General features: G+C 49.4%; 1 protein-coding gene across 2 annotated transcripts in view; it reads right to left on the bottom strand.

Moving 5' to 3' along the window:
- Window positions 1–27581, bottom strand: part of St6galnac5 (ST6 N-acetylgalactosaminide alpha-2,6-sialyltransferase 5) — a 151368-nt gene that overhangs the window by 11233 nt on the left and 112554 nt on the right. The window contains exons 3-4 of one of the 2 annotated variants that reach the window (XM_005083632.4): window positions 12208–12617; window positions 5164–5271 (exon numbers count right to left, since the gene is read on the bottom strand). In XM_005083632.4, coding sequence (XP_005083689.1) covers window positions 5164–5271; window positions 12208–12617 — 518 coding nt within the window. The remainder of the gene's footprint in view (window positions 1–5163; window positions 5272–12207; window positions 12618–27581) is intronic. The other variant, XM_040751585.1, reaches the window with a different exon arrangement.

The raw sequence follows: 27581 nt of genomic DNA, 5'->3' as shown, positions 1-27581 counted from the left end.
ATTAAGGCTCGCCAGCTCATAATTCTAGCAGAATCAACTCTCCGGTATTCATGATACCTTTGAGATGTCCTTCACGTTATGGATGAGATATTAATTTAGTTCCGTGGCAGTGATCACTCTTGAGTCATTACTCCGCTAATTAATAAGGAATGATGGCTAACGGAGAGTTGTAAACTTGGTAATGCGCTAAGTGTGACCGGAAATAAGATTATTAGGCAGAATTTAAATGCCTGGCCCATTATTATCGCAAATAATTTACAAAGGGAAATGGGATTAGAAATACCCACCATAACTTAGGTTAGAAAGCAAGGATAACAGAGATTTCCCGAAATTTATAGTCCATTCAAAGAACGTATTTGGCTCTCTGTCTGGAGATAGCATGATTTAAGGGTCTACCGTATACAGAATAATACATTCTGATGCTGTCACCGGGGCAGCACACCATTAATTCCCTCCAGCCTTCCGAACACTGGTGGATATGTAGTCTGGTAAGGGAGGAGAGGTGGAGGCCAGCACTGAACTGAAGACCCTCTCACAGGGTCCAATACTGGTCTCCGCTGACAAAGCATGAACAAACTCACCGCGTGCTAATTACACCTCTTGCTAATCATATCCTTTTATTTGACTTGCAATGGATGTTTTGAATCAAATTATTTTTTTCTCTAGATGTGTGTTTAATGGATGTACGTCTGAATGTGTGTGTCATGTTTGGCGGTGCCTGTGGAGGCCAGAGATGTTGGAGTCCTAGAGCTGGAGTTTCAGGAGGCTGTGAGCCGCCTGCATTGGGGTCTGGAAGCCAAACTCAGATGCTTTGAAAGAACAGTGTGTGTCCCTCACTGCTGAGCCATCTCTTAGCCTCCAAATCAAATTCTTAGCTCCCAAGGGAAAGTCTTGTGGTTTGTCAACCTGGTTTATACTGAATACATGCCACGTTCTGGGCACGATGACAAATGCGGCCTGAGACATCACTGCCCCCTCTTAAGGAGCAGGTGGGTAAATGAAGGAGCTGGGGAAGCCATCAGAGAACTGGACAGAGCAGGGCACGGTAAGCACAGAGAGCCTGCAGGGCTGACTCACAAAGGAGTGCACACTGGGCTATGATGACTAAATGGGAAGGTGAAGGGTTAACAATGCGGGGGCTTTAGGTCTACAGACCTCTGCTCAAATCCTACTTCCGTCCTGTATCAGCTCCGAGACCCGGACTAGCCAGCTGCTTCAGGTAAAAATACTGGAGCCAGCATCGCCCCTCAGAGTATCACAAGAGTTGATGGATTAATCTGTGTGTTTATTCTAAGCTCATGGCTGACTTGGGGTGTGTATGTGTGCACAGGAACTAGAAGCCATTACTTAGGGAAGAGCCGGCAGTTTCCCGGCAATTGAAGGAAGAAATGGAACTTCGATGCTGAGGTCATGGAGGGTGTCTGTAGGCTCAGCTCTCTGACAAGATTTTCTGGCATGGCTGAGATTGATCTGTGTGGGTGGAGGAGACAGGACCAGGACTAGAATAGAGTGTAAACGGCGCGTCCTGAAGGGCTGCTGGACAAAGCTAGGCAGCATGGCTTCTGTTTTAAAAGCTTTGGGAAGCCCCTGGGCTGTGTCACATGGTGAGGGTCAGGATCTGTGGTAGGATCTACCAGCCCTGTGACAGCTGAAAAGGAAAACAAGCAGGGTTGGCTAGAGCAGTTTGAGGCTACGGCAGGAACAGGCTCAGGGAGGGAGGAGCTGCTCCCATCCAGGAGTTAATTCCCAGGGCTTGCACATTCTCCTTATGGACGTTTCTACATCTACCACTTCCCTTAGTGGGTTCTGAATATGAATATGAGACTAATCTTCTTCCCAAAGCATCTGTTTACTCAGTGCTTTTAGGGGTTACTAGAAATTTTCTTTTTACTGGATAACTGCAAAGTAATGCTTGCAAGGATATTAAATACTTGTATGTCTTACACTATAATCTTAACTTATCGGTAGATTAATGTGATATAGTCATCTCTCTCAAGCACTGTGTGCAAGACACTATACTATCTCTTCAGACTTTCTGTAGCCAGCTCGTTTTTACGATTTTTGTTTTGTTTAATTTTCTTGTGTCTCCATTACAGAAGGGAAGCCAGGCTCATGGTCCCAACATAGTTGGGAACTGGGTCCTTGCCATTTAGTCAACAAATCTTGAAAATAAAAAGTGGGTGTAGGCATGGGTGTGTCTCTTTGTCTTCTCGTCTGTGGTGGCTGATACTGGTGATTAATTTGACAAGATCTAGACTAACCTAGCAGATAGACCTCCTGGCATATCTGTGAGGGAGTTCTGAGATTGGTTTATCGTGATGACAAGACACACCCTGAATGTGGATGGCATCCTCCTATGGGTTGTTCCTCGAACTGGAAAAAGATGTGAGTGAACTAAACACCTGCATCCATCTCTACTTCAGTGGACACAACATGACCAGATGCCTCAGGCTCCTGTCTCCATGACTCCCTGCCAGCAAGGACTGTATCTTCAAACGGCGAGATGAGATAAACCCTTCTCTGCTTAGGATGCTGCCATTGGGTACCTTGACCACAGCAATAGGAAGTTTATAAGCACACGGATCTTTTCCCAGGAGTGCCCAAGCCTGGGAGATGCCACCTGACACTTTGCTGTCTGAGACAACCTTGGCAGGACCCTTCTTCAAAGTTTGCTCAGAGCATCTTGGGTAGATAGCTGCTGGACCTTTTCAGTGGCAGCTGAGGAGCTGGAGCCCAGAGCTGTAGGCAACACGTGGCGTGTTGACATCATCTGAATTTCCCTCTTCCTGTCATTCCTCGGACTGTCTCCATCCTACCGTACCGTGATGTCATGGGGAACTAACCGTGAATAAGAGAAACGACAGTTAACTTGCCTCCCATTTGTTTTCCATAATAAATGATGTATTTGCTTGGACGCTTGAAGCCATTAATGTTTCAGTTTGTCCATGCTTTTCCTTCCTGGCATGCTAATGGCAATGTTGCACAATTGTGTCAGCTTTGACAGTGGCGCTTTGCACGCCCTTTGCTAGACTGTCGGTGGGAGGAGCCAGGCTACTCTGCTACGCCCTTCTTCCTGCTCCTTTCACCTCGGTTGTTAAGCAGGGAAACAATGTCCACAAGTGATCGGGAACTGGATAAGGACCCAATCCTGCCTGCCTCATTCTTGCTGCGTACAAGGCGTCATTCCAAACACTCTGCATGCATTTGTTCACGTGACCCTCCCACAACACTCTGTAGCGGACTCATTATCAACGCACCCATGTCTACAGTCAGAGAAGAGTGAGACACGGTGCAATGAGGGGACTTGCTCAAGGTTGCTTTAGGCTCATCCATGCCGGGCTTGGTCCTTGCGATCTGGACCTGGTGTGGGATGCCTTTATGCCCAGGATTTTCCTGTGCACACCTTCTCTTCTCTTCTGTGACTGACTGAATCCTATTGTGATGGATCTCCATGTTAATAAGAAGAACGTGGCACAGCGGTAACAGACGTGCCGTGGCTTGAACGCATCTGCCAGAGCTAACCACAGAGTTTCATCATCGTGTTGGAGGGCCTGGGGAGGGCTAGCCAGGCACGAGGGTGCGTAGCTCTAATCCCAGTGCTCAGGAGGCTGAGGCATGAGTATGGCGAGTTTGGGACCAGTCTGGGATACTTAGGGAGACCTGTACCTTCTCCCAGAAAGCGAGAGGGAAGACCAGGGAGGATATTTAATGTCACAAGGGTTCCCTCTGTCCAGATTGGTGGACCCATGGGTGGTCTTGAGGGTGGCTTTGTCTCTCACCGACACCCCTCCTGCAATGCAGTTGTCTGCTTTGCATCATCATAACACACAGCCCCTGACTGGAAGGCATAAATGGGGAATGATTTATTTCAGCTCCTGCATTCAGAAGGTTCAGCCATCATGGCAAGGAGGACACGACAGAAAAGAACCGCTCAGACCCTGTGGTCGGGAAGACAGGGAGAAGGGACCACTAGGGCACTGGTGGCTCCCTTTCACCTACCTGCACTGCGGCCTGAGAGACTGCACTGCCCCCTTCAGTTAACCCTCCCGGGCAAACATCCTCAGGGTCACACTCAAAGATGCCCTCCTTCCCCTAGGTCAACTTGACAGAGCTTAACCTTCACATGGTGCTGTGCCCTTGGCCTTCATCCGCACAACCTATTTAACCTTGGACAGGCCAGCCTCTAGAACCCCGAATGGAATACATTCTTCACCCCTTGTGAGTCGCCCAGGGTGCGGCATGTTCTAGTAAAGAGAGACGGCCGACAGATGTGATTAAGCTCTTTTCCTCACCTCTCATTCTTGCTGCCTACAGTCAAGGTATATATATATATATTTTTGCTTGAAGACCCATGACCTTTGAGGCACTGTTAGGTTTAAAATCATGAATGGATAGGCAAGCATGCATTTGCTTGATGTATGCAGATAACCCCTGCACAGGCCTGACCATCGGAAGATTGGGGGGGAAGTCATGAGGAGGCCATGGGCAGTCCTGGAAATTAAGATGCTTTTAGAATTGACCGGCCTCAGCACTCACGTCACACCTGTGTCTTCAAGCAAGCTACCTTCCGTAAAACAAGCCCTTGAATTGTGCTTGGGGTTTCTTTGCCTGGGCACAGGGGACTTAGGGCATCAAGCAGAATAAATGTGTGTGTACACAGCCCTTAAGCGATAGATCCGAATAATTGTGCCTATGATTTTGACTCTAGGAGTGTGAACCAAGGCTAGAATGTGGTAAGAGAAAGAGACTCAGAGGAATATTTTAATTTCAGAAAACAAGCCTCCCCACCCAAGGAATTGCCCCCACAAATTCATTTAAAAACCACTGAATCTCTTCCAAATGAAAAAAGTATCTCATATTTCTTAATGCCTGTTCATCATTAAAATTATGGCAATTATTGCACTGCTTTTGGCTGATAAATATTCAGAGGACAAGTGGAGGCCATGAGACAGATTAATTCTCCAGAAGTACAAACAAAAAACTTTCAGTGTTTTATATCACATAATTAAATGCGGTTTCTAGAGCCAGAACTTGGGACTTGCTAATTAGTTGCCTTGAGAAGAAAGATGTTCAGACGTGTTTTGTGCTTGACGTTCAGAACCAGAGTCTTTCTAAGCCCTGCATGGCACTGCTGATGGAGAACGCTTGCAGAATGAGCCCTACCTGCAGAAGTCGGGGGGCACCATGCCGTAAACATTGATCCTGTCGCAGAGCTCCAGAGCAATTGTCATGGTGAACCAGCCAGTGCTCAGCCATGTGTTGGAGATCTTCCTGGAAGGAACAACAGTGAAGTCTGCACTCTGGTAAAGCAGTCCCAGGTCCACAAGCATGCAGGACCTTTCTGGAGTAAGGCTGGCTATAAAAGATACCCCAACCCTAACACACACACACACACACACACTCACACACTCATGCACATACATATATGCACGCACACTCACATGCTCATGCACACACACATGCACACACTTTCATTTCCTCCCATTTGATAAACATCTGGAAGTTTGCTAAACTGAAATATCTAATAGTACAGTCATAACCAATGTTGATGCTTGAGGGATTTCTACACCATCAAAGATAATGATCATTGCTTGAATGTTTAGGTGTCATCAATTGTAAGATGACAATATCCATGCGACAATTGGTTGTCAGCTGGAGTACTTGACTAGACACCCTCCCTGTGCCCCTAAACAAGCTAGATAATTAGCAACATAAGCGTGAATAAGCATAAAATCCTGCTATCTCTCTTTCTGTCAATCCAGTCAATTGTCTATCTTCTATATAAGCATGATTCTAACACTCATCTCTTACTAATACTTACCACAATCATTTATTACTATTATAACATCAACCTATCATTCTTCCATCTGTCATAATGGTTTATCACTTACCTATCGCTCAATCTAACACATCTCTCCACCCATCTACCCATTTACCAAGTGTGTGTATATGTATATGTATATATGTATATGTCCACCCACCCATTTACCAAGCATGTATATATGTATATGTCCACCCATCCACCATTTATCAAGCATGTATATATGCATATGTATATGTCCACCCACCATTTATCAAGCATGTACATATGTATATGTCCACCTACCCACCATTTACCAAGCATGTACATATGTATATGTCCACCCACCCACCATTTACCAAGCATGTACATATGTATATGTCCACCTACCCACCATTTATCAAGCATGTACATATGTATATGTCCACCCACCCACCATTTATCAAGCATGTATATATAATGTATATGTCCACACAACCACCCATCCATAAGAGGCTGTCCCCAGGCACCATTAAGAGCACTTGTGACTCAATGTCTTGTCTTAGGAGGGACTCATGCATTGGGGAAGGGCGGAGGAAGAGAGCCAGGGGGACGTTTACATGTGATAGAGCATCTACTTTTACTTTACCTAAGGGCACCCAGGGCTTTCTGAAAATGTCTAAGTCCCAAACCATCTATTCAGACGTCTGAGTGGAGACATAACCACATGCCCCCCTAAGCAGGCCGGTGGAGACACAGCGCCAAGGTCTCGTTTGAGTCCTGAGCGGGACACACTGGTCTCCACGCTACACTGCTGTGGATGCTCATTTCAGTTCTTGGGGGATTGCCACCCTCTCTCTTTCCAGTGCCAATGCACGCCTCATTAGCCAGCTCCAAACACCTTGTCCCCAAGGTCACACTGGCTGACTTTGCCCGGCCACACGGCTGTGTGTGAGGTGAGCAGCACAGTCGCATAAGGATCTTTCTAGATGCGCTGTAGAGCTCCACGCGTGGAGAAGGAAGATGGTTAGACAGTTTGCTCTATTTCCCTTCATGCAGGGACGGGAAAATACTGGAAAATAAGGAGGGTTTTAGCTTGTAAAGTGCCTGACAGACATGGGTGGGTTACAGTTTCAATTTCAAGTTCTTAGGCCTTAAGACATGGGTGGGTTACAGTTTCAATTGCGAGTTCTTCAACCTTGAGCATGTTTTCCCGCCAAGCTACTGCTTCCTGCTCGAGCTTGTTAAAGCCCCTACAGATGAGGGTAATGTGAACTCGACCGTCTCCTGCTTCTGTCACACGCAGCTGGATGACCTGAGGCATTGCAGCCACGATCTGAGCTTTGGTGTCTTATCTACAAAGCAGGTGTGGGGTGCTCCCTCCTCTGGCCATTTGAGAACTAAATTAGAAAATGTCCACAAGAGGGTCCAAGTGGGGTGTGCCGACACACACGGAGACCCCTCTCTTCTTTCCTGGCTTCCGGGGGGAGCAAACAAAGAGCAGAGCTCAGCATTCCTTCAGTGCCCTTCTGACCCTCCGCCGGGTACCCCCGGGGCTGATGGAGGAGGCACATGGGAAGCCCGGGCGCCCGACCTAAAGAGAAGATGCTTTCTGCTGTTTGTGGGCGTGAATACACCCACTTCCCTCTCACCAGGGTGTGCATCCGTGAGGCTTTGGGGATGAAGGTATTGGGAAGGAGAAGCGGAAGAGGAAGAGGGGAAGAAACGCCTTTGTTCACATCCCGGCCGTGTCAACGTGCAGGGCCGCTCTTCCTGGGCCAGTCCGAGGGGGCTGCCCACCAGGAAACGTGGGTCCCAGGCAAAGAACGGCCCTCACTCACATCCCATAGACCTCTGAGAGGTCGGGACCAAATGATCGCTATCACGCCTCCTGCTTTCACATCCCAGGAAGCAAACACCAACCAGGGATTTCCCCCCTGGGGGTGCAGAAGCCCCCCTGGAAGTTTTCCTGCGATGCGGGATAGAGCATAAAGCCACAGCAGCCGCAAACACGGGGGCTGCAGGACGCGGGGAGAAGCCAGAGCGGAGGAGCCCGAGCGAGGCCTTCTCTTCAGTGCCTGCCACTTAAGATTCCCCAGACTTGCTGAATAACAGCGTGGGAGCACGTGCCGGAGACACGCAACTGCTTTCTACTGTCTCCCAGAAAGGATCTGAACTTTTCTTTTTTTTTCCCTCTCCAACAAAGGAATATCTACTGTTTTTACAGTTAATCAGCTGTAATGAAAGAATATGAAGAGCTGTCATGTGCTTATTAGCGAAAATTAGCAGATATTCTTTTATATGATGAAGTAACACACTGAGCTGATAATGCTATAGTGCACTCTAAATTACAATTAAAGGCCTTTCTGCTCCACCGGAATCTCATTTATAATCTCAACGGAAATATTCCTCCTGCAGTTATTTCATTTATGCTTCCTTTATGTAATTACTATAATATTGGTTCTGAATCATATTTTCCTAATGTGCCCTTATTCAATTATAAAGTTATTTTCAAGTGTAGTTACTTTCTAATATCAAAGGACATGATTCGGCCATCTCTGTCATCTGCCGCGCTTCTTAATTGCAGATTGCTCATGAGTCATTTTCATAGCCATTTCTAAGGGTGAAATTCCCTATAAATCAAAATCTACTGGCTTGGCCCATTTCTTAGAAAAAAATATTAGTCTGAACTGACGTCCCAGTGATGAGTTTGGTTTGGTTGGAAACTAGACCATGTGTCTTCAACATATGCTCCTGCTTTGCTGGGTTCCTCAGCCTACACAGAAAGAATGGTTCCATCCCAAACGTTCTGAGTTTTGTTGAAAGGAAATCTATTCTGGAAGGGTTTTCTCTGTCTCTCAGCTTAAGAATGAGGACTTATAGGAACAGTGAGTCAATAAAATGCTCTTTTAAAGACAGTCTCCTAAGGTTGGGACAATGCTCCTTCGGAAGGATTGGTGCACTTTGGCGTGCTATGAGGTCGTAGGTGAGACTCCTCGAGCAGGCGCAGCTGAGTGATGTTGAGGTCTATCTGCAGAAAGTTGCCACAGAGCTCGCTGTGTGGGTGTTCCCTGGCCAGGCTTTAGGAAGGGTAGGACATGTTTCTTATGAATCTCAAGTGACCAAAGGGTAGGGTAATACAGTTTCCAGGCTACCCAAATCATGTGACACCTTACGGGGACCAGCCGTGTGCAGTGATCTTCATGAATCCCGCATCAGGGTTTTTAGAAAGACTTACATTTAATGAACAACCATTAAAAAAAGAGAGAGAGGATGTGTTGTCTATGGGAGAGACAGTTTAAACTTAATGTGAAATTTCTAAGCAGCAACATTTAATTGTAAAGTTCACTGCTTGTCCACTCTTTATAAAACGTATTCTTGGTTAAAGAACTTTTTAACATGCAAGGCTGTCTCTCCTGTTGCTGGGTCACAGGGCTGATTACAATGGGAATTTGTATGAGCTTCTAACTTTTATCAGGCGCATCAGGGTGACCCATATATTAGGTTAGACACAGGTCTGGACTTTGCTAGTTGTGGGGCTGCTGGGCTAGCCTTAGGTCTGTTAGCTAGTCACAGGTCTGGACTTTGCTAGTTGTGGGGCTGCTGGGCTAGCCTTGGGTCTATTAGCTAGTCACAGGTCTGGACTTTGCTAGTTGTGGGGCTACTGGGCTAGCCTTGGGTCTGTTAGCTAGTCACAGGTCTGGACTTTGCTAGCCCGGGACCTAAGGGACTGCTCACAGGTGTGCTCAGCTAACTGCGACTCTCCTGGTCAAGCTGTAGATCTGTTGAGCCAGCCATGGGTCTCGGCTGTGGCAGCCACAGGTCTGCTGTGTCTTGCCAGGAAAGAGGCTGCAGTGTGGACAGCACCAATGCTCTCTCCTCCGGGCCCCTACTGTGAGGTCCAGCCCTCAAACGGCCACAGCATCCCCAAGGTTTAAAAGCAGAGCTCTTTTGTCCAAAGAATCTGGGGATAGTGGATTTGTTTTCCAATCATGTGTCTCTAAGCTAGCCAAACAGTGGGTTCTCCTTGATCTTCACTTTTCTTAACATATCGCTTTAGATTTAAGAACTGACCAAATAACAGTTTTTATAAGAAGGGTACTAGGCCACTAAGTGTACATTAACTATAATAGTATGTATGTTTTAGAACTAGAAAAACCCCAGAGAAATTAATTACTAGTCCAGTCTGAAGAGTGGGTAGTCACTGTCCTTTCTTTTCTGGGAAATGAGGTCGCCAGGTTTCCAGGAGGTAGGCAGCTGAAGTTCCACCCAGAGCTGGGTGCCGCTACCCTTTGAGGCCTCCCCGAGTGCCCTGCATCCTGCGTTCCGCCCCCCTCTAGACCCGTGCAGCTCCTGACCCTTTCCCCTTGACCTTATCTTGTACCACGGCCCTGAATGCGTCCTTGGGGGAGCCTTTTCCACAATTCCCCTGCACCTTCTCTCCCTGGTCCCTTGGTCTCCCGGGGAGAGGTTCTCTTCATGCTCAGCTCTTTCCATACTTGTAGAAACACTGTCTTTGGCCTCGGCCTGAAGCATCATTTTGAGAAAGACTTTTGATTATCTTGACCACTGATTTGTCAAAACTCTGCAGCTTACAGTGAGAAATACATTTGACACCAGGACTGTAAGTGCATTCGGATGTGGGTATATATGTGATTGATCGTGATTTTGCTTTTAAGGTGAGCAACTTCATTGATTTTAGTGTATTCACAGATACAATGATCGCCGCTAAAATGAGAACATTTTCATATCTAAAAAAACCACTACCGATCATCTATCTGACACATACGTGCAATTCTCCTCCTCCTCCTCACCATCGCCGCCATCATCATCATCATGGGCTATCTGTAGTAAGTTTTGACTTGGTGCCCACTTGGCAGATGACAACCATCTGTATATAACAGGGTGTGATGCCCTCTTCTAGTATGCAGGCATACATGCAGATAGAACATTCATATAGAAAGTATGTACACAAATACACAGTTTAAAATGTTTACTTTGTGTGCATATATGTTTCATCTACATGTATGTGCACATACCATGTGTACACCTGGTGCCCAAAGAGGCAGAAAAAAGTCTTAGATTCCCTTGGACTGGAGTAAGAGGTGATTTTAAGGCACCATGTAAGTGCCAGGAACTGAACTCAGGTCCTCTGCAAGAGCAGGCAGTGCTCTGACCACTGAGCCATCTCCCCGGCTCCTATTATCTAGTCTTAATGAGCATGTTGGAAAACATTGCCCTGGACCATGGTTTGTCTCCTGCCATACAAGTATTTTGTTTCCTAGCATCTCTAGAGGCAGATGCAGGATGCAGTGTTGAGCAAGTAGAAGGTTTTCAGTAACAGTTGACTGTGTGGCCTTGTATCTTTGAAAGAGAAAAATAATCTCTCTATCTGTCTGTCTCTCTGTCTGTCTCTGTGTGTGTGTCTCTGTGTGTGTATATATGTGTGTCTGTGTGTGTGAATGTGTGTGTGTCTGTGTGTGTGAATGTGTGTGTCTCTGTATGTATGTGTGTGTCTGTGTGTGTATATATATGTGTGTGTGAATGTGTGTGTGAATGTGAGTGTATATGTGTGTGTGTGTCTCTGTGTGTGCCTCTGTATGTATGTGTGTGTGTGAATGTGTGTGTGAATATGTGTGTATATGTGTGTGTCTGTGTACCTCTGTATGTGTGGGTGTATATACATGTGTGTGTGTGAATGTGTGTGTGTCTCTGTATGTATGTGTGTGTGTCTGTGTGTGTGAATGTGTGTGTCTGTGTATGTATATATATGTGTGTGTGTCTGTGTGTGTGTCTGTGTGTGTGAATGTGTGTGTCTGTGTGTGTGCCTCTGTATGTATGTGTGTGTATGTGTGTGTGTGTGTGTGTGTGTGTGAGTGTGGGGACTTGTGAATGTTTGTCAATTCCAGAGGGCAGCCCATCGTTCTTCAGGCGCTGACCACTTTGTCTCGTGAGACGTTGCTTCTCCTCGGTCTGGAACTCATCAAGTAGGCTAGGGTTGCCAGCCCCAGGCATTCCCCCGTCTCCCATCACTGGGGATCTGAGCACGCACCGCCGCGCCCCCCACCCCTACCTCTTGGGAACTGGGGATCAAACTCAGGCCCTGGTCGGAGAGCAGCAAGCACTTTGGAAGCTGAGCATCTCCCCACACTTGTCTCTCCCATCAATGCAGCTAGCGTGCCCCACTTTCCCAGCCACCACTTAGCCTTTTTTCTAAATAAGGACTTGGTCACTGTGCATCACGTCACTGCCTGATACACTCAACTTCAACAGTCTGTTACCAGGGCAACCAAACACGTGAGGTCCATTGAGGCGACGTCGTGAGCTATGGGTCTCACAACACAGACCCTCATCCAAAACGCTTTGCTTTTACGGAGTCTGTCCCCAACACGCGTTCTCACCGCCCCCGCCTCCCTGCGCCCCGTTACCTGTCTTTGCCCGTCTCCTGCTTGAAGAGCTCATCAAACTGCAGCATCTTGTGGCGCGTGATCATGAAGGCCTTCAGCCGGGGCAGCACCTGGCTGAGGAGCTGCAGGTTGTTGTACACCTGGCCCTTGCCGTCCCGCCGCATGTAGCTGCTGGGGCCCCAGAAGATGAACACGGTGCCCTGGCTCACATTGAGCAGGTCGTGGCGGTTGCGGAGGATCCTCTGGATGCTGGAATGCGCGATGACCCGCAGGCTCGTGCGGTTGCCCACATCAGGCCCGTAGCCTCGGGTGGGGGCGTCGTTCATGCGGATAACACACTCCGTCTGGTCGATCTGGGGGCCCTGCTGACTCCGCAGCAGATGCCCTGAGCTCGTCACCAGGGCGCAGTCCTTGCAATGCATTTTCAGGGGCTGCAAGACAGAGGGGAAAGACGGTGTCAGGCGGAGGAGTCCCCCGCCTTGGCACCGCCAGGTCACATCCTGTCTTCCCGTACAGTCTCCTCCCTTCTTTTATACACCACACTCCTACCTCTGCCTCACGCCAGATCATATCCTTGCACTGTCTTCTCGACTGCGGACAGAGGCACCTAGGCTAGGCAGAGAGCTGGCGTTGACCTGTCTGTCACTGGCTGGGAGCTTAGATCCCTGTGCGAACATGTGACCCAGCAAGATGGTCACTGTTGTTAGGCTCCTTTGGCTTCGAGGTGGGAAGAAGCCACACTCTCAGAACTAGGTCCTTCCAAGCCAAAGCAAAGTGTCTTCTGCGCATTGCTGTGACTTGGGTTTGGCGCCCTTAGCCATCTGGTTGAAAAAGCTAAGCGGTTATTAGGTGAGGCTCCCCTGGATGCCGGGAAGCATGTCGACCCTCAGTAAAACACCAAGAATCACACCAGCAAAATGACATGCAGATTCAGTGCTGCGGTCCCGTGATGAGGAACGGACTATTTTTTTTTTCTTATTTTAAGGATTCCGAGGCCAGCGAGTCTGCACAGTCAGTTTCAGCGGAGCTAGGGCCACAGTGAACCTGTCTCTCCAAAAACATTTATCACTTGACATGGAGCACGTTGCCGGCACCCGGGAAATCGGGGCCAAGCACTTGGAGCTCATGGCTGACACCTGGGCTTTGGAAATCATAGATTCGAGCGCGGGAAGTTATCAGACACATGCGACATTTGGTTGCTCTTAGGTGACAGTAACTCGATGAGATGGCTGTCCCTGTCAGCTTGGCACTTCTGGGAAGAAGGAAACTGGGGTATTTCCTCCACAGACGGGCTGTAGGGCATGTCTGGGGGGCATTTTCTCGGTTGCGAATTGATGGAGGGGAGATCACCCCACAGTGGACGGTGCCACTCCTGGGCGTGGTCCTGGGTTGTCTCAGGAAGCCATTGAGCAGAGAAGTCAGTGATCATGCATGGTTCCTCTGTGGTAATTTATTCGTTTGGTTCCTGCCTCTGTGTTTTTGCCCTCAGATCCTGCCCTGGCTTTGCTACATAACCTGTAAGGCAAGCGAAACCTTTCCAAGTTGGTTTAAATTTGTTGTTGTTGTTGTTTGAGATTATACTTTACCTTCTCTTTCCTCCCTTAAACCTTCCCATATAGTCCTCCTGGCTCTCTTTCAAATTCATGGCCGAGAGAGAGAGAGAGAGAGAGAGAGAGAGAGAGAGAGAGAGAGAGAGAGAGAGAGAGAGAGAAAGAGAATCCCTAGGTAAATACAATGTCCATATAATGTTACCTGTATGTGTGTCTGTATGTGTTTTAACATAGAAAAAACAAAAAGTAGGCTAGAGCATGCAGTTAGACAGCCAGGCAAAAAAGAGGGAGACAGAGTCCGCTCCCAGCCTTGAACTTTGGCGAGGCACTGTGCCTGAAGAGATGTGGTGGTGTTTATGGAGGAGGTCTGGGCTGGAATCTGGTTGCTGCTGGGGATTAATTAGGCCGCTTCCAGGCTGGAAGTATAAAAACGGGTGGTCCAGGAGCTGATATTTATTATTGAGTGCCGTGCACGAGGCAGGGGCCTCTCTAAGCTTATTATGAAACCATGCTTGTCTTTCAAATAACACTAGTTATTGCTGCTACTACTTTACAAATTAGAAGTTTGGAGGATTAAAAAAAGTGTAATTTGTTTAAGATCACGCAGTCAAGAGAGAGAGGGGCAGGCTAGGCAGATGAGGTATCTGGCTCTAGAACCAACGGGATTAACTAACCATTAGGCTAACACAGTGCAGTGGAGTGACCAGAGTGTTGGGGACTACGTCATTCATAGGCTCCCTCCCACACACCCGGGAAGATGTTTCTTAGTTGTGTGTGTGCCAACTCTGAGGACTCTGATCTGGGCAGATGCCGTAAGGTAACGAGTTTTCCAGCCAGCACCCCAGTTCCGATGAGGAGCGTTCAGAGCAGAACTCAGTCGTTACGACCCCGAGTCCAGCAGGGCAAACATAAGGTCAAGACCTGAACTTCCTGAGGGAGAGCCACCCATTCACCCCACGCAATTTTGGGGATCTAGAGGAAGGAGACTGCCGGGTCCTCTGTGTAAACTTCTGGGGAGAATGTCCCACATTTTATGGTCACATTCTGAGTGTAAATTACTCAGGGTTCTCCATGGCTTACTCGATGACATCAGTGATGCAGTCACTAAGATGAGGCTGCAGCTTGCTCTCTGTCAACTGGGCCAATCAGGAAGCCGAGCCGGAACAGGAATAGCGCTGAGCATGCCCAGATATTGCTAAAATATTAAGCTACACGAAATAGGGACGTCCAAAGATATTTTACTAAGGGAGAAATCACTTATGTGAGAAGCCAAGAAAACCGAGAACCAAAGGTCCACATGCTGCTCTCCCGGTTGCAACCGGAACCCAAAAGAGAGCCAGTCTCCTCCCCCAAGCTCTTTTATCCCCTGTACATTCTACACATGCTTGTGGCCACGCCTCAAATGGGCGTGGCCAGCGCTGTGGGTGCCTAGATCTCTCCCTACAAAGTGGGGGCAGGGCTAGCTCATCTCTTCCAGCTAGACCCCCCCCCCAAGGCTTCCACAGGTTTCCAAGAGGGCACCAGCAGTTCAAACAGGCATCTTAGGGGTAGGGCATCCTACAATTCAGCCTTAACGCAGAGTCCTTTTATGTATCAGACCCTGAACTTGGCGCTGTAGATAAAACCATGATGAGACTCCCTCAAGGAGCTTGCAGTCCCGGGAGAGGATGGTCTCAGAAGGGACCCACAGCAAGGGAAGAACCACAGTAAGGGAGTCTTGCCCAAGGGCTTCTAGGACCCAAGAAAAGGGACGGTTGAGCTTGCAAGAAAAGCCAGAAAGGTGGGGTGGGGGGGCGCAGTATTGGAAAGCAACAGAAGAGATGGTTTAAGAAGGAGGAGGTCCCAGAGGTGGAAAGTGTTCTTTGCAGCTGGTGACTAGGACCAACACAGGTTTCCCGAACAAAGGGGGCAGCGGGCGCAGGGAAGCCGAGGCCGAAGACGGAGACTTGTAAGGGCTGATAAAGGGTTGACAGCAGAGAACAAGGCGCGCAGAATGGACCCCAGCGCTTGACCTGGGAAACCCCGCAGTCCTGGGAAAGCAAGTGTCCTTAGTCACAGTATAGCCACTCACGGGGAGGTCCTCGAAATGCCCTGTGGCAACCAGGAGCTTCTGCAGACAGTGGGCTGTTCAGATGGGGGGGTGTGGAGTGGGGGTCTGGGGACCGAGTCTGTGGCTGATCTCAGAAGCGTTCACTAACCTTCTAATCCTACATTTATTTTTAAAAGACAAAGGGATGAGCTAGACGGCTGCAGCCCAGTGGTGCGGATTCCTCCCCCTTTGCTCACCCTGACGCTTATCTGAAGACCTTTAATGAAATCTTCATACGCCCCGAGGAACCATATAACTCAGAACATTTTCTTCATTAGGTTACTTTATTGGTTTTTTACTTTTTATGTTTTTTATTAGCATGTATTAATCATACGCAATAGTGGGCTTCGTTATGAAATTTTCATACATGTATATAATGCATTTTTAATAATACCAACCCTGAATTAGCTACTTTTGTCCCCTTTTCACTGACTCTTTACTCTTCCTAACCTTTGTACGTGTGTGTGTGTGTGTGAGAGAGAGAGAGACAGAGAGAGAGACAGAGAGAGAGAGACAGAGAGAGAGAGAGAGAGAGAGAGAGAGAGAGAGAGAGAGAGAGAGAGAGAGAGAGAGAGGATGAGAATGACTTTCTTCAGGGTTGCCTACAGGAGGGAAGTCTGGATCCTGCTTCAAGTGCCCATTGCTAAGGATGGCAGTAGGAGCAGCTCTGCTCTTCTGCACATGACATCACACTTCCGGCAGCTGAGAGGACAGTGGATGGAAGGCAGGACCGCTTCCAAGCATTCTTCCCCGTAAGCTGCATTCTTCCACATCTCAGCACCATTCAAGTCCTAGCGTCTTACTGAGCTGGGCGGGGCCAGTCAGTCACAGGTGGTGAGTTGGCTCCCACCCATCGGGTGACTCCAACGTTGGCTGTCTCCTGTTCCGGTCTATGAAAAGCAACTAATGGGTCTGGGAATGCAGCACAGAAGCGACTGTCCAGCACACACACGGCCTGGGTGAGACCCTCAGCACCACGTGAGACCCTCGGTGCGGGGGGGGTGCACGCCAGGAACTCATCGCTTGGGTTGTAGAGGCAGCAGGACCACGGCTAGAGTTCAGGGCACTGCCCACAGTTAACGGCTGGCTGGAATAAAGTCCCAGGACATTAGGTCCAGCCAGTTATTAATCCCCAGTGAGAGCCTGGTGCCAAGGTCGATAGAGCTGGAAAATGCCCAGGAAAAGCCACAGAGGGAGGCCTGGATGCAGACCGCCTCTCCACCAACCCACACAAGGGCAAGCAAGGGGCCCCGGAGCTTGTGGGAGGGAGGCGGGCCGCAGGCTGTCCAGGAGAACATGCATGTGAACGTGGAACAGGAGAACACGTGTGTGTACATACACATGGGACAGTACATACAAGTAGAACAGGAGAACACACGTGTGAACATACATGTGGACCAGGAGAATGCGTATGTACATACACATGAAACAGGGGAACATGAACATGTACATACACATGAAACCAGGGAGAATGCATGTGTACATACAGATGAAACAGGGGAGCATGCATGTGTACATACAGATGAACCGGGAGCATGCATGTGTACATACAGATGAACCGGGAGCATGCATGTATACATACAGATGAACCGGGAGCATGCATGTGTACATACAGATGAAACAGGGGAGCATGCATGTGTACATACAGATGAAAGGGAGCATGCATGTGTACATAAAGATGAAACAGGGGAGCATGCATGTGTACATACAGATGAAACGGGAGCATGCATGTGTACATACCGATGAAACGGGAGCATGCATGTGTACATACATGTGGGCTCTAATTTTACTGTCACTGTCCCGTGTTCACTTTGGCAGTTTGCACACGTTTTCCATCATCCTGGAATCCAGGACAGGGTGTGCATTCTTCATGGGGTTCCAGATGATTTCAGGATGTGTAGGTTAATCTTTCTATCACATCCCTGGCTGCTTTCTTAACATAAAACACACACACACACACACACACACACACACACACACACACACAGTCACCCAGGAGGTAGGGGACACGACGACTCCTATCACGGCTAGCCCCTTCACACTGTGGTGACAGTAACAATTCCTACTTGAGGAAGCAAGCTAAGAAATCAAGGTCTGATTTTTTTTTTTTTTTTTTTTTTTTTTGCCTCAGCCGGAGGAGCGACAGCAGGCAGAATTCTCTTTTGTGACCCAGCTGATGCCTCCGGAGCCTTTCTTAAGAGAAAAGGCCAAGCCAAGTCGAATTAAAGCTGTCACCTAAAATACCCAGTGATGTCCTTGTAACATTTGCAGCCAGCAACACCACGGCCTCACTTCTTAAAACTCTGATTTATTTGGCAAGGGGAAAGGCATTTCGGAATGTGATGCCCGTTAGCTCCGTAATGACACTGGCGTTGCTCTGGGGTTGGGGGTGGCGCAGCCCATTGGTCTGGAGAAAACAGATGTATTGAATGGCTTCAGGTGTTTTGAGACACTCTGGCCTTGCAATCTGATGTTTCCCCGTAATTACCAGGCTGTTATTAGCTGTCAATCTCAGTCCAGGAGCCTCAGTGAAAGCCACACTGATTATTTAATGTGAGTCACCAGGAAAACGTTACTCTCTCAGGAAGTTGCTTCCCTGCTGTTCAGTGACAGGCCCACCCCCTACTCTCTGGGGGCCACAAGGCAGCCTCAGCCTCTCCATGCAGCCTCTCTCTCCCTCAGGACTTCCTGTCTGGTTTTCACCCCTTGCCTGGATGAGGCTAGCGAGTCTCCATGGCAGAAGGTACTGAGCCACGTCTAAAAATCAGGCCTTTTTTTTGTTTTATTATTGGCCTCACACCTGCTTTTCATACTTCTCAGGTAATTTCACTGGGCAGGTTGATTAGCTTTTTCAAGGTCCATCTTCCATCCTTAACACGGACATGGGAAAGTCTGTCTCAAAGGGGAGGCTTGTCATCTCAATTCACAGTGCAACTCGCCCCTAGCTGCTCATCCCCAGATTCTGGGCTGGTGGTTGATACTTGTCCTCTAACCCTACAGTTCACGCGTTCCTACTGGGTCTGTCTTCCTACATCTCCCCCCTCCCCATCTCATCATGCTTCCTGCCTTTGTGCCCATACTACGGGGGGGGGGTCACCATCAATATGCAAATCAAGTTCTGCCCCATGAGTCTGCTGAACCTTCCGGTTGAGCCGATCACACCCCAGAACCCCCCTCCTGGCTCTGTGACACAGCCCTAGCACCCTCCGCTTGCTTTTCTTTGTCCCTCTAGCATCCTGGTACAGATGTCACGCTGCCGTCCCCCCATCGCCGCCGTCTGTCTGATGCACATGGTCTCAGCTGCTCTCCCTCTCTCTGTGCGACCCTGCTTCAAGCGTCAGGCGTAATCTCACGCGCCAAGAAATCCTTCCCGCTTTCCCATCGCACAGGCCGCCTTTCCCATCTCTTGCCACTCTCTCCCATGACCCGTGCGTCACGCTGAAGCATCCCCAGTCATTGGCTTGTGGGCCTCTTGCGTCACCGAGTGGGCCTCATGCGTCCCCGTCATTCTCACTTTCCGGGATGTAAAAGGAGAGACTCTATCTTATTTACACAGTTCCTGGGGCACCACACGTCCAGCACAAAGGTGCCCAACAAACGCTTCTGAGCAGTGGGCACGTGGGGCACTTACGTGGGGGCACGGCCCGAGGGACGCCCCGCACGGCCGGCTTGCTGAGTGTCACCCGTTCAGCGGGTAACCAGTCCCGGAGACTTTCTGACTTAGAAAGTTGATTTTATTTTCTGAAGTGCCACATTGGAGTTTTGTGTATGTTTCAAAACCGTAAGTAGCATCGAATTAGCTTCAAGGGGAGGTCTGGGAAAGCCCATAATTTCTTTTTAATTTAATTGCATTTTAATGAGCTTTTAACATTCAGAATTATTAAGATATAATTTGTATGCCATAAAATTTACCGTTTTATTTTATTACCATTTTTTAATGTGGGATCTCCTATAGCCCAGGCTGACCTCAAACTCACTGGGTAGCCAAAGATGACTTTGAACCCTTGCTCCTGTCCCCACCTCTTACATGATGTACAGTACAAGTCCTGGAGACAAATTCACTGATTTTAAATCCAAGGTAGGTGGGCATCATCACCATGATCTAATTTTAGAATATTCCCATCATTCTGAAAAGAAACCCCAAGTACCTTTATAGCCCCTGCCCATTCCCTGTCCCCCTCTATTTGATTACTGGGCTACTTTTAATCTCCAGATTGCCATTTCCTCTACCTGTTTATTGTTAATGCAATTACCATTTGTGCTCACACATTCTACACTTCGTTTTTCTATTCATTAGTTTACTTGGGTTCTATCTGTTGTTGTCATGGATGGTGTTACGAATACTCAAATACAAGACTTTATGTGGACTTACATCTTTGTGTCCCTCGTGGAACCTTGGAATAATGGCATTTCTGGGTCGTATGACATTCTTGTTTACTATCTTAAAGGCTGCCAGATTGCATTCCCAAGCAGCTGTTCGTTTCCCATTCCCATCTGCGGTGCACAGGGAGGGCTCCCGTTCTCTGCATGGTGGCTGGTGTGTCGTGGCTTCTCTGATGACAGCCCTTCTGACGGGTGACAGGAAGCACTTGTGATTCGCAGGGTTTCTAAGAACTCATGGAGTCAACATCTTTTTTTTTTTTTTTGCCACGGTTTGAGTTTCTGATCCTGTGTATTTCACCGTGCATTCCCCACTCAGCAAGTCACCGAAAGTAAGCTTTGGAACTCTAGGTCAACATTCCGTTGACTTCAAGTGTGAACCAAGTGTGCTGGTTGGCCCTCAATGCCAACCTGACTGGATTAAGAGCCCCCCTAAGAGACCAGTGGGACACCCCAGGGTGTCTGTGAGGGTGTTTCTGGTGTGGTTAACTGAACAGGGAAGACTCACTCCGAATCTGAGTGCCACCATCCCATGACTGGGGCCCCAGAGGGAATCAAACTGGAGAGAGAAGGCTGGCTGAGGGCTGACATTCTTCTTTGTCCCGCCCTCTGTCTGCCATGAAGAATCTCATCTGCCCAAGCACACAGGGCCAAGCCTCCAATGCTGCAAGCCCAGGTAGAACCCTTTCCCCGAAGGGATCGCCACTGGATCCCGTAATTTTCTTCATGGCCCTTGTCACACGCTTGAAAGACTTGAAGTTTTCCTTTTGGCGTTTGGCACATAGCTTACCAGGAGATACCTGAGGTAATTTATGGCTCTCTTGGTGCATTATGTTCTTGGGAAGCCATAGCTGGTTTTCTTTTGTTTCCCATGAGTGTACACAGTGGTTTGAGGGTGTGTCACATCCTAGAGACTGCTTCTTGCCTGAGAGGCTGGCACAGCGCTTGGTAGCTTACATGGGTTCCCCTGCCATCTTCATATGACTCCCTGATGCAACCTCCTTCACACACACGCATGTGACTACTCCCTGGAGGACAGGCCACAGAAAGACCCCGTGTGCTAGAATAATTAGAAGACGGTATTTCAGCCCGAGGTTATCTCGGATGCTGCTGGGCAAGTCTGATTTCCCAGGGCAAGTCCGATGCCCCAAAGCTTGCTTGGTGGGCATCTTCCAGCTTTGAAAGGAGCCTAAGACAAATATGAGCATGACCCCGCCTGGGAAAGGTAACTGGGCTGATGGCCATGAGATCTGAGAGTTCTATGTATGACTGAGTAAAGAGTGGAAGGCGTGGATGGGCATCTCGTAACCATGGTTCGTCCTCTAGGCCAGGCAGCAACTTGTTCTGTTAATGAAATGAACGTTTCTTCTCTCCCCCTTTAATTTGTTCAACACACATCTCTTAGGCAATGGAATGTAATGGAATCTCTTGGGTAGCTTCCCAGGATACTACTGTCTTTGCCCCCTCTAACTATACCCTGCTCAGACATGGGAGGGGTTGTAAAACATAATGACACAGACTCCAGGCAAGAAGTGATGGGCATTTCTCACTCGGTCAATGAATTAAGAGCAGCCCACATGACCAGAAGAGAGAATATGCAGCATTGAACTGGACAGACCCCAGCTCGGGTGGTAGTCATGGGTACAAACCCTAGGCCCATAATTGTTGGCAGACTCAGATGAAGAGTTGGGTATGATCACGTATGCCTGCGACCCCAGAACCCAAGAGGCTGAGGATAGAGGGACGTCTTGAGTTCTAGGCCAGTCTGGGATATATTGTGAGACTCCGACTCAAAACAGACCAGAAAAAGAGAGAAAGAGGAGGCAGAAGAAGGTTGTAAATGAGGAAAAGGGAGGGGGGGGAAGAGGAGAAAGGAAAAAGAGAAGGAATCGGCAAAAAGGGAGGAAAAGGAGAGGAGGTCTTACAAGGGAGGGAACAAAAATGGCGCCAGGCATTAGACATCACGGAGAAACTTAGAAATTAAAAGAACCAAGAAGACAGCGACAGCAGAGATCCCATGAGGCCTGGAGATGGAAGGGCAACTTCAGTCTGGAAGTCAGGAGGCAGGCAGCGGGAACAACGTCCCACCACTGAAAGTCATGGTGGGCGTGGCACACTGCATCTATCTCAACAGGTGACACATGCACCTGTCATCTCCAGTTGTCAAAAGAGGCTGGAATCAAGCTTTGTCCACCTAGGTAGGAAGGTGCAAAATCAATTTGGGAACTTCAAAAATAATTTAGGCAAATAAGAGTTTGGTGATAAGAGGGGGAGGTCGTTCCTATGGCATTTTAAGCTTCCTTTTTGCTTCTAAAATTTATTTCCCAACCACTCATTGAAGTGCTAGACTGAGACGTTACCGCTAGAGGGAAAATGAGCGTTACTGTCCTCACCCAGGTATGGCGGTGAGACTAACTTCCTCCAGACTCGTGCTTCCTTCCCTGAAGCCCTGGGTGGGTGTGGCGTGCTGGCCCCATGCCACATCTCCAGGTGCTGTGTCTTCAGGGTGAGCCACGGGTCCCTAGTGGACCTGAGCACTTAGGAAGTAGGTGCTCCCATAATCCTTTGCCCTTCTGACGCCCTCATCCGCTTGGCCTAGCGAACTTGAAACCTGGATGTTGGCAGAGGGAAAGGATGGAGGCCCAGGACCTAAGTCTCCAAGAAGTCCTACTTCTTTTTGACTCTGGGGACAAGAAACTCATCTTGAGCTATTGCACCTTGGGGGCAATCTGTTGGGGACAGCTTGTAGTTTAAGCATGCTTCTTCTACCTGGGAGGCAGGGGATTTGATCTGTTGGCACCGTAGCAGGAGGCTAGAGGACAGGTCCTCACTTCTGTCTGAAGGATGGTTCTGACCACGGCTCTCAAACTCGGTTATCTTCTAGGACGTTGTCCTCGTACCCACCGAGGGATGCCTGCATCCCTAGGAGTCCTCCACAGCTTACTCCGTACTGACCCGTTTCGTCTCCACCACCCACTGCCCCGAGTGGGCCCTGTCCTTGCATCTGTCCTGAGGCCAGCCTCCAATCAGAGCCCACTGTCTGGCTTGCTGGGTCTGGCACGCCCTCGACCTACCTACCTCTACGGACCCCGTGCCAAGGCCGCCTGCCCAACAGAGCTCTGGGCCGTGAGGACTGCCCCAGTTGAAATTCAGTGGCTTGCCAGCTTTTGACCTTGGGTAAATCGTTCAGTTTCCCCTTTTATTAGGTTTCTCATCTGTCAAATGATGGAGGGTGTGTGCCTTCAGGGAATGAATTCGGCCTGCTCCCCTGCCTCCGACACTTCCCACTCCGCTGCCATCGTTTCTTCCCAAGTTGCACCCATTCATTCACGTGCCACCTTCTTGGGAGGGATGGTGATTTCTTTTTTAAATCTCCTGCTTCACAAAGTGGTTGAATTACAGAGCGGGGCCACTATATGTTGGCTGAATGGATGGCTCTGTGAATGTCCCAGGTATCAGAAAGTGGGTTTCATCTTTCTGTTCACCGTTGTTCCGAGAACTGGGACTTCTTACATTTTTTTGATCCTGCTTCGATTCTATCCAGACAATGCTAAGACCCCTTTAACATCCCAGTGCCTTGGATGGCTTTGATCGTCTGGGGGTGAAGCTGTGTAGCCGTAGACCGAGGGTCCCCACAGTACTTGGGCACTTTGCTTGGGTGTAAACGGCGAAGGACTCAGTCACTGCGGCCAGGTCAAGCAGAGCAGCGGTCAGTCCTTCATCCTCGTACTCATTCCTGGACATGCCTGAGGTTGCAGAAGAAAGCCGGAGAGGGCTTAAGTAATCCGAGGCTTCAAGGTCTGCCTGTCCTTTTGAGCTGGCCGTGTGGGAGGTGCGGCTCGGGCCACTGACAGCCGCCTTCCCCATTGGGCTGGCCTGGCTCTCTTTCAACTGCACTCGCGGCTGCTGCGGTGTTTACTTCGAAAATAAGGACATGAGAAGTGTATGCCATTGTTTCATGAGACATAGGGAAGTGTGTGTGTGTGTGTCTGTGTGTGCGCACGTGTGTGTGTCTGTGTGCACGCACGAGTGTGTGTGCACGTGTGTGCATGTGTGTGCGCACGCGCGTGTGTGCGTGTGTGTGTGCCTGTGTGTGTGCACGTGTGTGTGTCTGTGTGCATGTGTGTCTGTGTGTGTCTGTGTGCGCCTGCCTGCGCGCGCGCGCCCACCCATATGTCCTTATGCATACCGAGGCTAGAGGATAACCTCAGGCGCCATTCTTCAAATGCCTCTGCTTTCCCCGCCCCCTTTACAGATAAAGTGTCTCCCGCCCTGGAATTCACTGAGCAGGCCAGCGTGGCCAGCCAGGGAGCCACCCGTCTTTGCTTCCACTGTGCCTGGGGTCACAGTGTGAGCCACCAAGCCTGGCTTTTCAGTTCTGGGATCAAGCTCAGGCTTCCACGCTGATGACACGCGACAAGCACGTACCAACCCGGCCCGGTGTCTGCTGTCAGTCACTCTCTTTCCTTCTGGGCTCTCCTCCTTGGACAGCACAGACTCACCCACAGCGGTTCTCTGCAGGTTGAGCTGCCTCCAGCCTCTCTAGGGCAGCCTTCTCCCCACTCCCCATAGGAAGGTCTGGGCCCCAGCCAGTTGCTCCAGCCGGAGCTCAGGGGTTGGCTGCACTCAGCCCGCCTCTCTTCCTCCGCCCCAGCCCAGGCTTCCTTACCCAGCAGCCCCAGCTCCCAGCTCCGCACACACTCCTCTCTTCCCTCTGCCGGCCTCTTGCCCTCGCTCCCTGGGTTTGTTGAACCTCACTCTGGAGCCGGCTCGATGGCCGACATCTCTTGCTGGGCACTAGGTGACTAGAGGGTGTTATTTGTTTATCCATTAAAAAAATTGTTTTTTTTTTTTTTTTGAGTCAAGATCTCCTACATCCCAGAACTGGCCTCTAACTCTTCACTACGTAGGTAAAATGAACCTCTGCTCCTCTGCCTCCACCTCCCGAGTGCTGGAGTTACAGGCGCATACAGTTACATACTCCCCTGCCCCCATGCTCTGGAGATACTATTTTATCCACAGAGCTTGGCACAGTGCCCGACGCTCAATAGATCGTCACTCACACCAATCTCTGGCTTCCAGCAACTGGAAAAGCTGATGGTGAAGTATAACTGTCACCCCTGTTCCCAGGCATATGCTCTCTGAGAAGGGGGGGTCGGGATCCCCACAGTCAAGAATGAAGGCACCTGGGCACATTCAATCCAGCTTGGGTGGGAAAGACAGCTCGGCTTGCTGGAAATGGATCTGGGCTCCGCCCATGTGTCTTTTGAGGTTAGTCACCTTCTAAGACTCAGAGAGATCCCAGGGGCAGCCTGTGCCTCGGGAGCCTGCTGTGGCACCGGCTCCTGCCCCCCCCCCCCCGGGGCCTTGACCTTCCTCACTCTCTAACGGCTCTGTCACCGCCATCCTTCCCAGGATCCTTCATCAGCTGCTGGACTCACACCTCATGTCCAGGGTGCTAGGACCTCATGGGCCCAACACTCTGCTCGCTCCTCTGTTTGCTCCTCTTTGTTTTTGGGTTTTTCGAGACAGGGTTTCTTGGTCCACTTAGGAGCACACCATGGGGGTGATGTAATGGTGTTCCTGACACTATACGCGCCCAACACATCCCCATCTGTGTCTTCACTCATCCAAGCAAGTACTTTTTAGAAGTTGCTGCGCACCAGGTACCGTTCTTCATGCTAGGGATAAAACAACTCACCCAAATAGATCTCCCCGGAAACTGAGCCTATGTATGTACTGGGGAGATTCAGAGCGAGTTGATGACTGTCCCAGGGTTGATGACTGCTGTCCTGTCTGCTCTGGCCTTACAGAGTCCGGCACATGGCACCGGTCCCAGGGACCTGGAGATGAGGCTGTATTTCCCACTCTCTGGGGAGACATTAAGGTTAGCCTGCTGGACTCCTCTCAATGACATCTCTACAAGCCAATGCCAAGGCTGGAATGAGGCCCTGGAGACAAATCTATCCCAGCCCCATGCAAAGGCAGACATCGCCGTGCCTTCTAGAAAACAACCTCAAATGATACTGCCCCTGCCGTGCTCTTTGGGGGAGATAGCAGGGTGGCGAGAGAGAGAGAGGAAGCTAGCCCGGGAGGGTTGGAGGTGGCTTCAAGCACTCACGGACAGGAGCAGGAAGGCCCCTTTGCTGACTGAGTTGCTGGGAGCCTCCCTTAATGTATAGGTCCCAGAGTTTTTTTATGAAAATGATGGAAAAATGTATCAGAGGTGGTACATGGCATTTAAATTTAGCCACGTTTGGAACCATGGAGGAGACAGCAGCCCCGGAGATGTGAAGGGACACACCGGACATCCCATAGTTGGGACCAAAGCTAAGACTGGGCTCTGTTCAAATGACCTCCTCGCTGTCTCCTCTTGAGCTGCCCATATTTATGTCCCCCACCCCACCCAAGAGCGGTTACACCCCTGGCTCTGCAGGCAGGGTCTGGAGTTAGAAAGGGCAGGCTGCAGGGGAAGAGGGGACTGGCGTGGGGTTGGGAGGCATTGCCCAGTAGATGCAGCTGTGAGGCAGGAGACCCATCACCTCCCCATCAGCATCTTCTCCCACACCCTTTAGCTCTCGTCACTGTCACGTCGCCTTCTGAGGACCACAAGACCACCGGTTCAAATGTGCCCCGAGTTTCCACTCTTTCGATTTTATATATATATATATATATATATATATATATGTATATGTATGTATATATATATATGTATGGACTCTTTGAGTTAAAATATAAAACAGAACCAGTTTTGTGGAAGTCTTCCTGGCCCTCATATGACTGGATGGATGCAGGAGAGACACTCCCTGAGGGCTGGGGAATCTCACTGGCGCCCATCACTGGGCTCCCTGTTTGAAGGCTCAGAGTCCTGGAAGTCTGTTTTCTGGATGCCACCCCTTAAAGAACAGGAACCCAGACAGGGGCACAAATAAACAGTGCAGGACACTTACTTCCCATCTGTAAGGGACAACCCTCTCCTGAGAAATCAAAACTTTTATGAAACGTTGTCTGGAAAGTTTAGCTCCAAAGCCCGTGTCCATCTGAGGGTTATGGCACATGTGCCTGTTAAGGTCTCAGGGCATCTCCTCAGGGAAAGGACGGGGTAAGGAAGTAAGGCTTCCGCTCCAGTGATAGGCTTGTAGCTACCTTATTTTCTGATTTTGTAGATGAGAGGGCGGTGAAGGCTGTCATTAGAGTCATTAGAATACCACTCTCCTCAGAAGAGAGAATAGTGCATGCCAAGTTTGTAGGAACTGGCCACATCCCAGACAGCATTTACCTGGTGTACGTACATCCTATTGGCTGGAGGCACAGAGTACCAGTGGGGGTGTAGCTCTGTCTGAAGGGAGTGACTTTCTGTCTGTATATATATATGG

The sequence above is a fragment of the Mesocricetus auratus genome, unplaced genomic scaffold, assembly GCF_017639785.1.
Source record: "Mesocricetus auratus isolate SY011 unplaced genomic scaffold, BCM_Maur_2.0 Super-Scaffold_100009, whole genome shotgun sequence".
Lineage (NCBI taxonomy): Eukaryota > Metazoa > Chordata > Mammalia > Rodentia > Cricetidae > Mesocricetus > Mesocricetus auratus.
The sequence above is the reverse complement of the archived record's forward strand: the minus strand, read 5'-3'. Positions and strand labels throughout refer to the sequence as shown.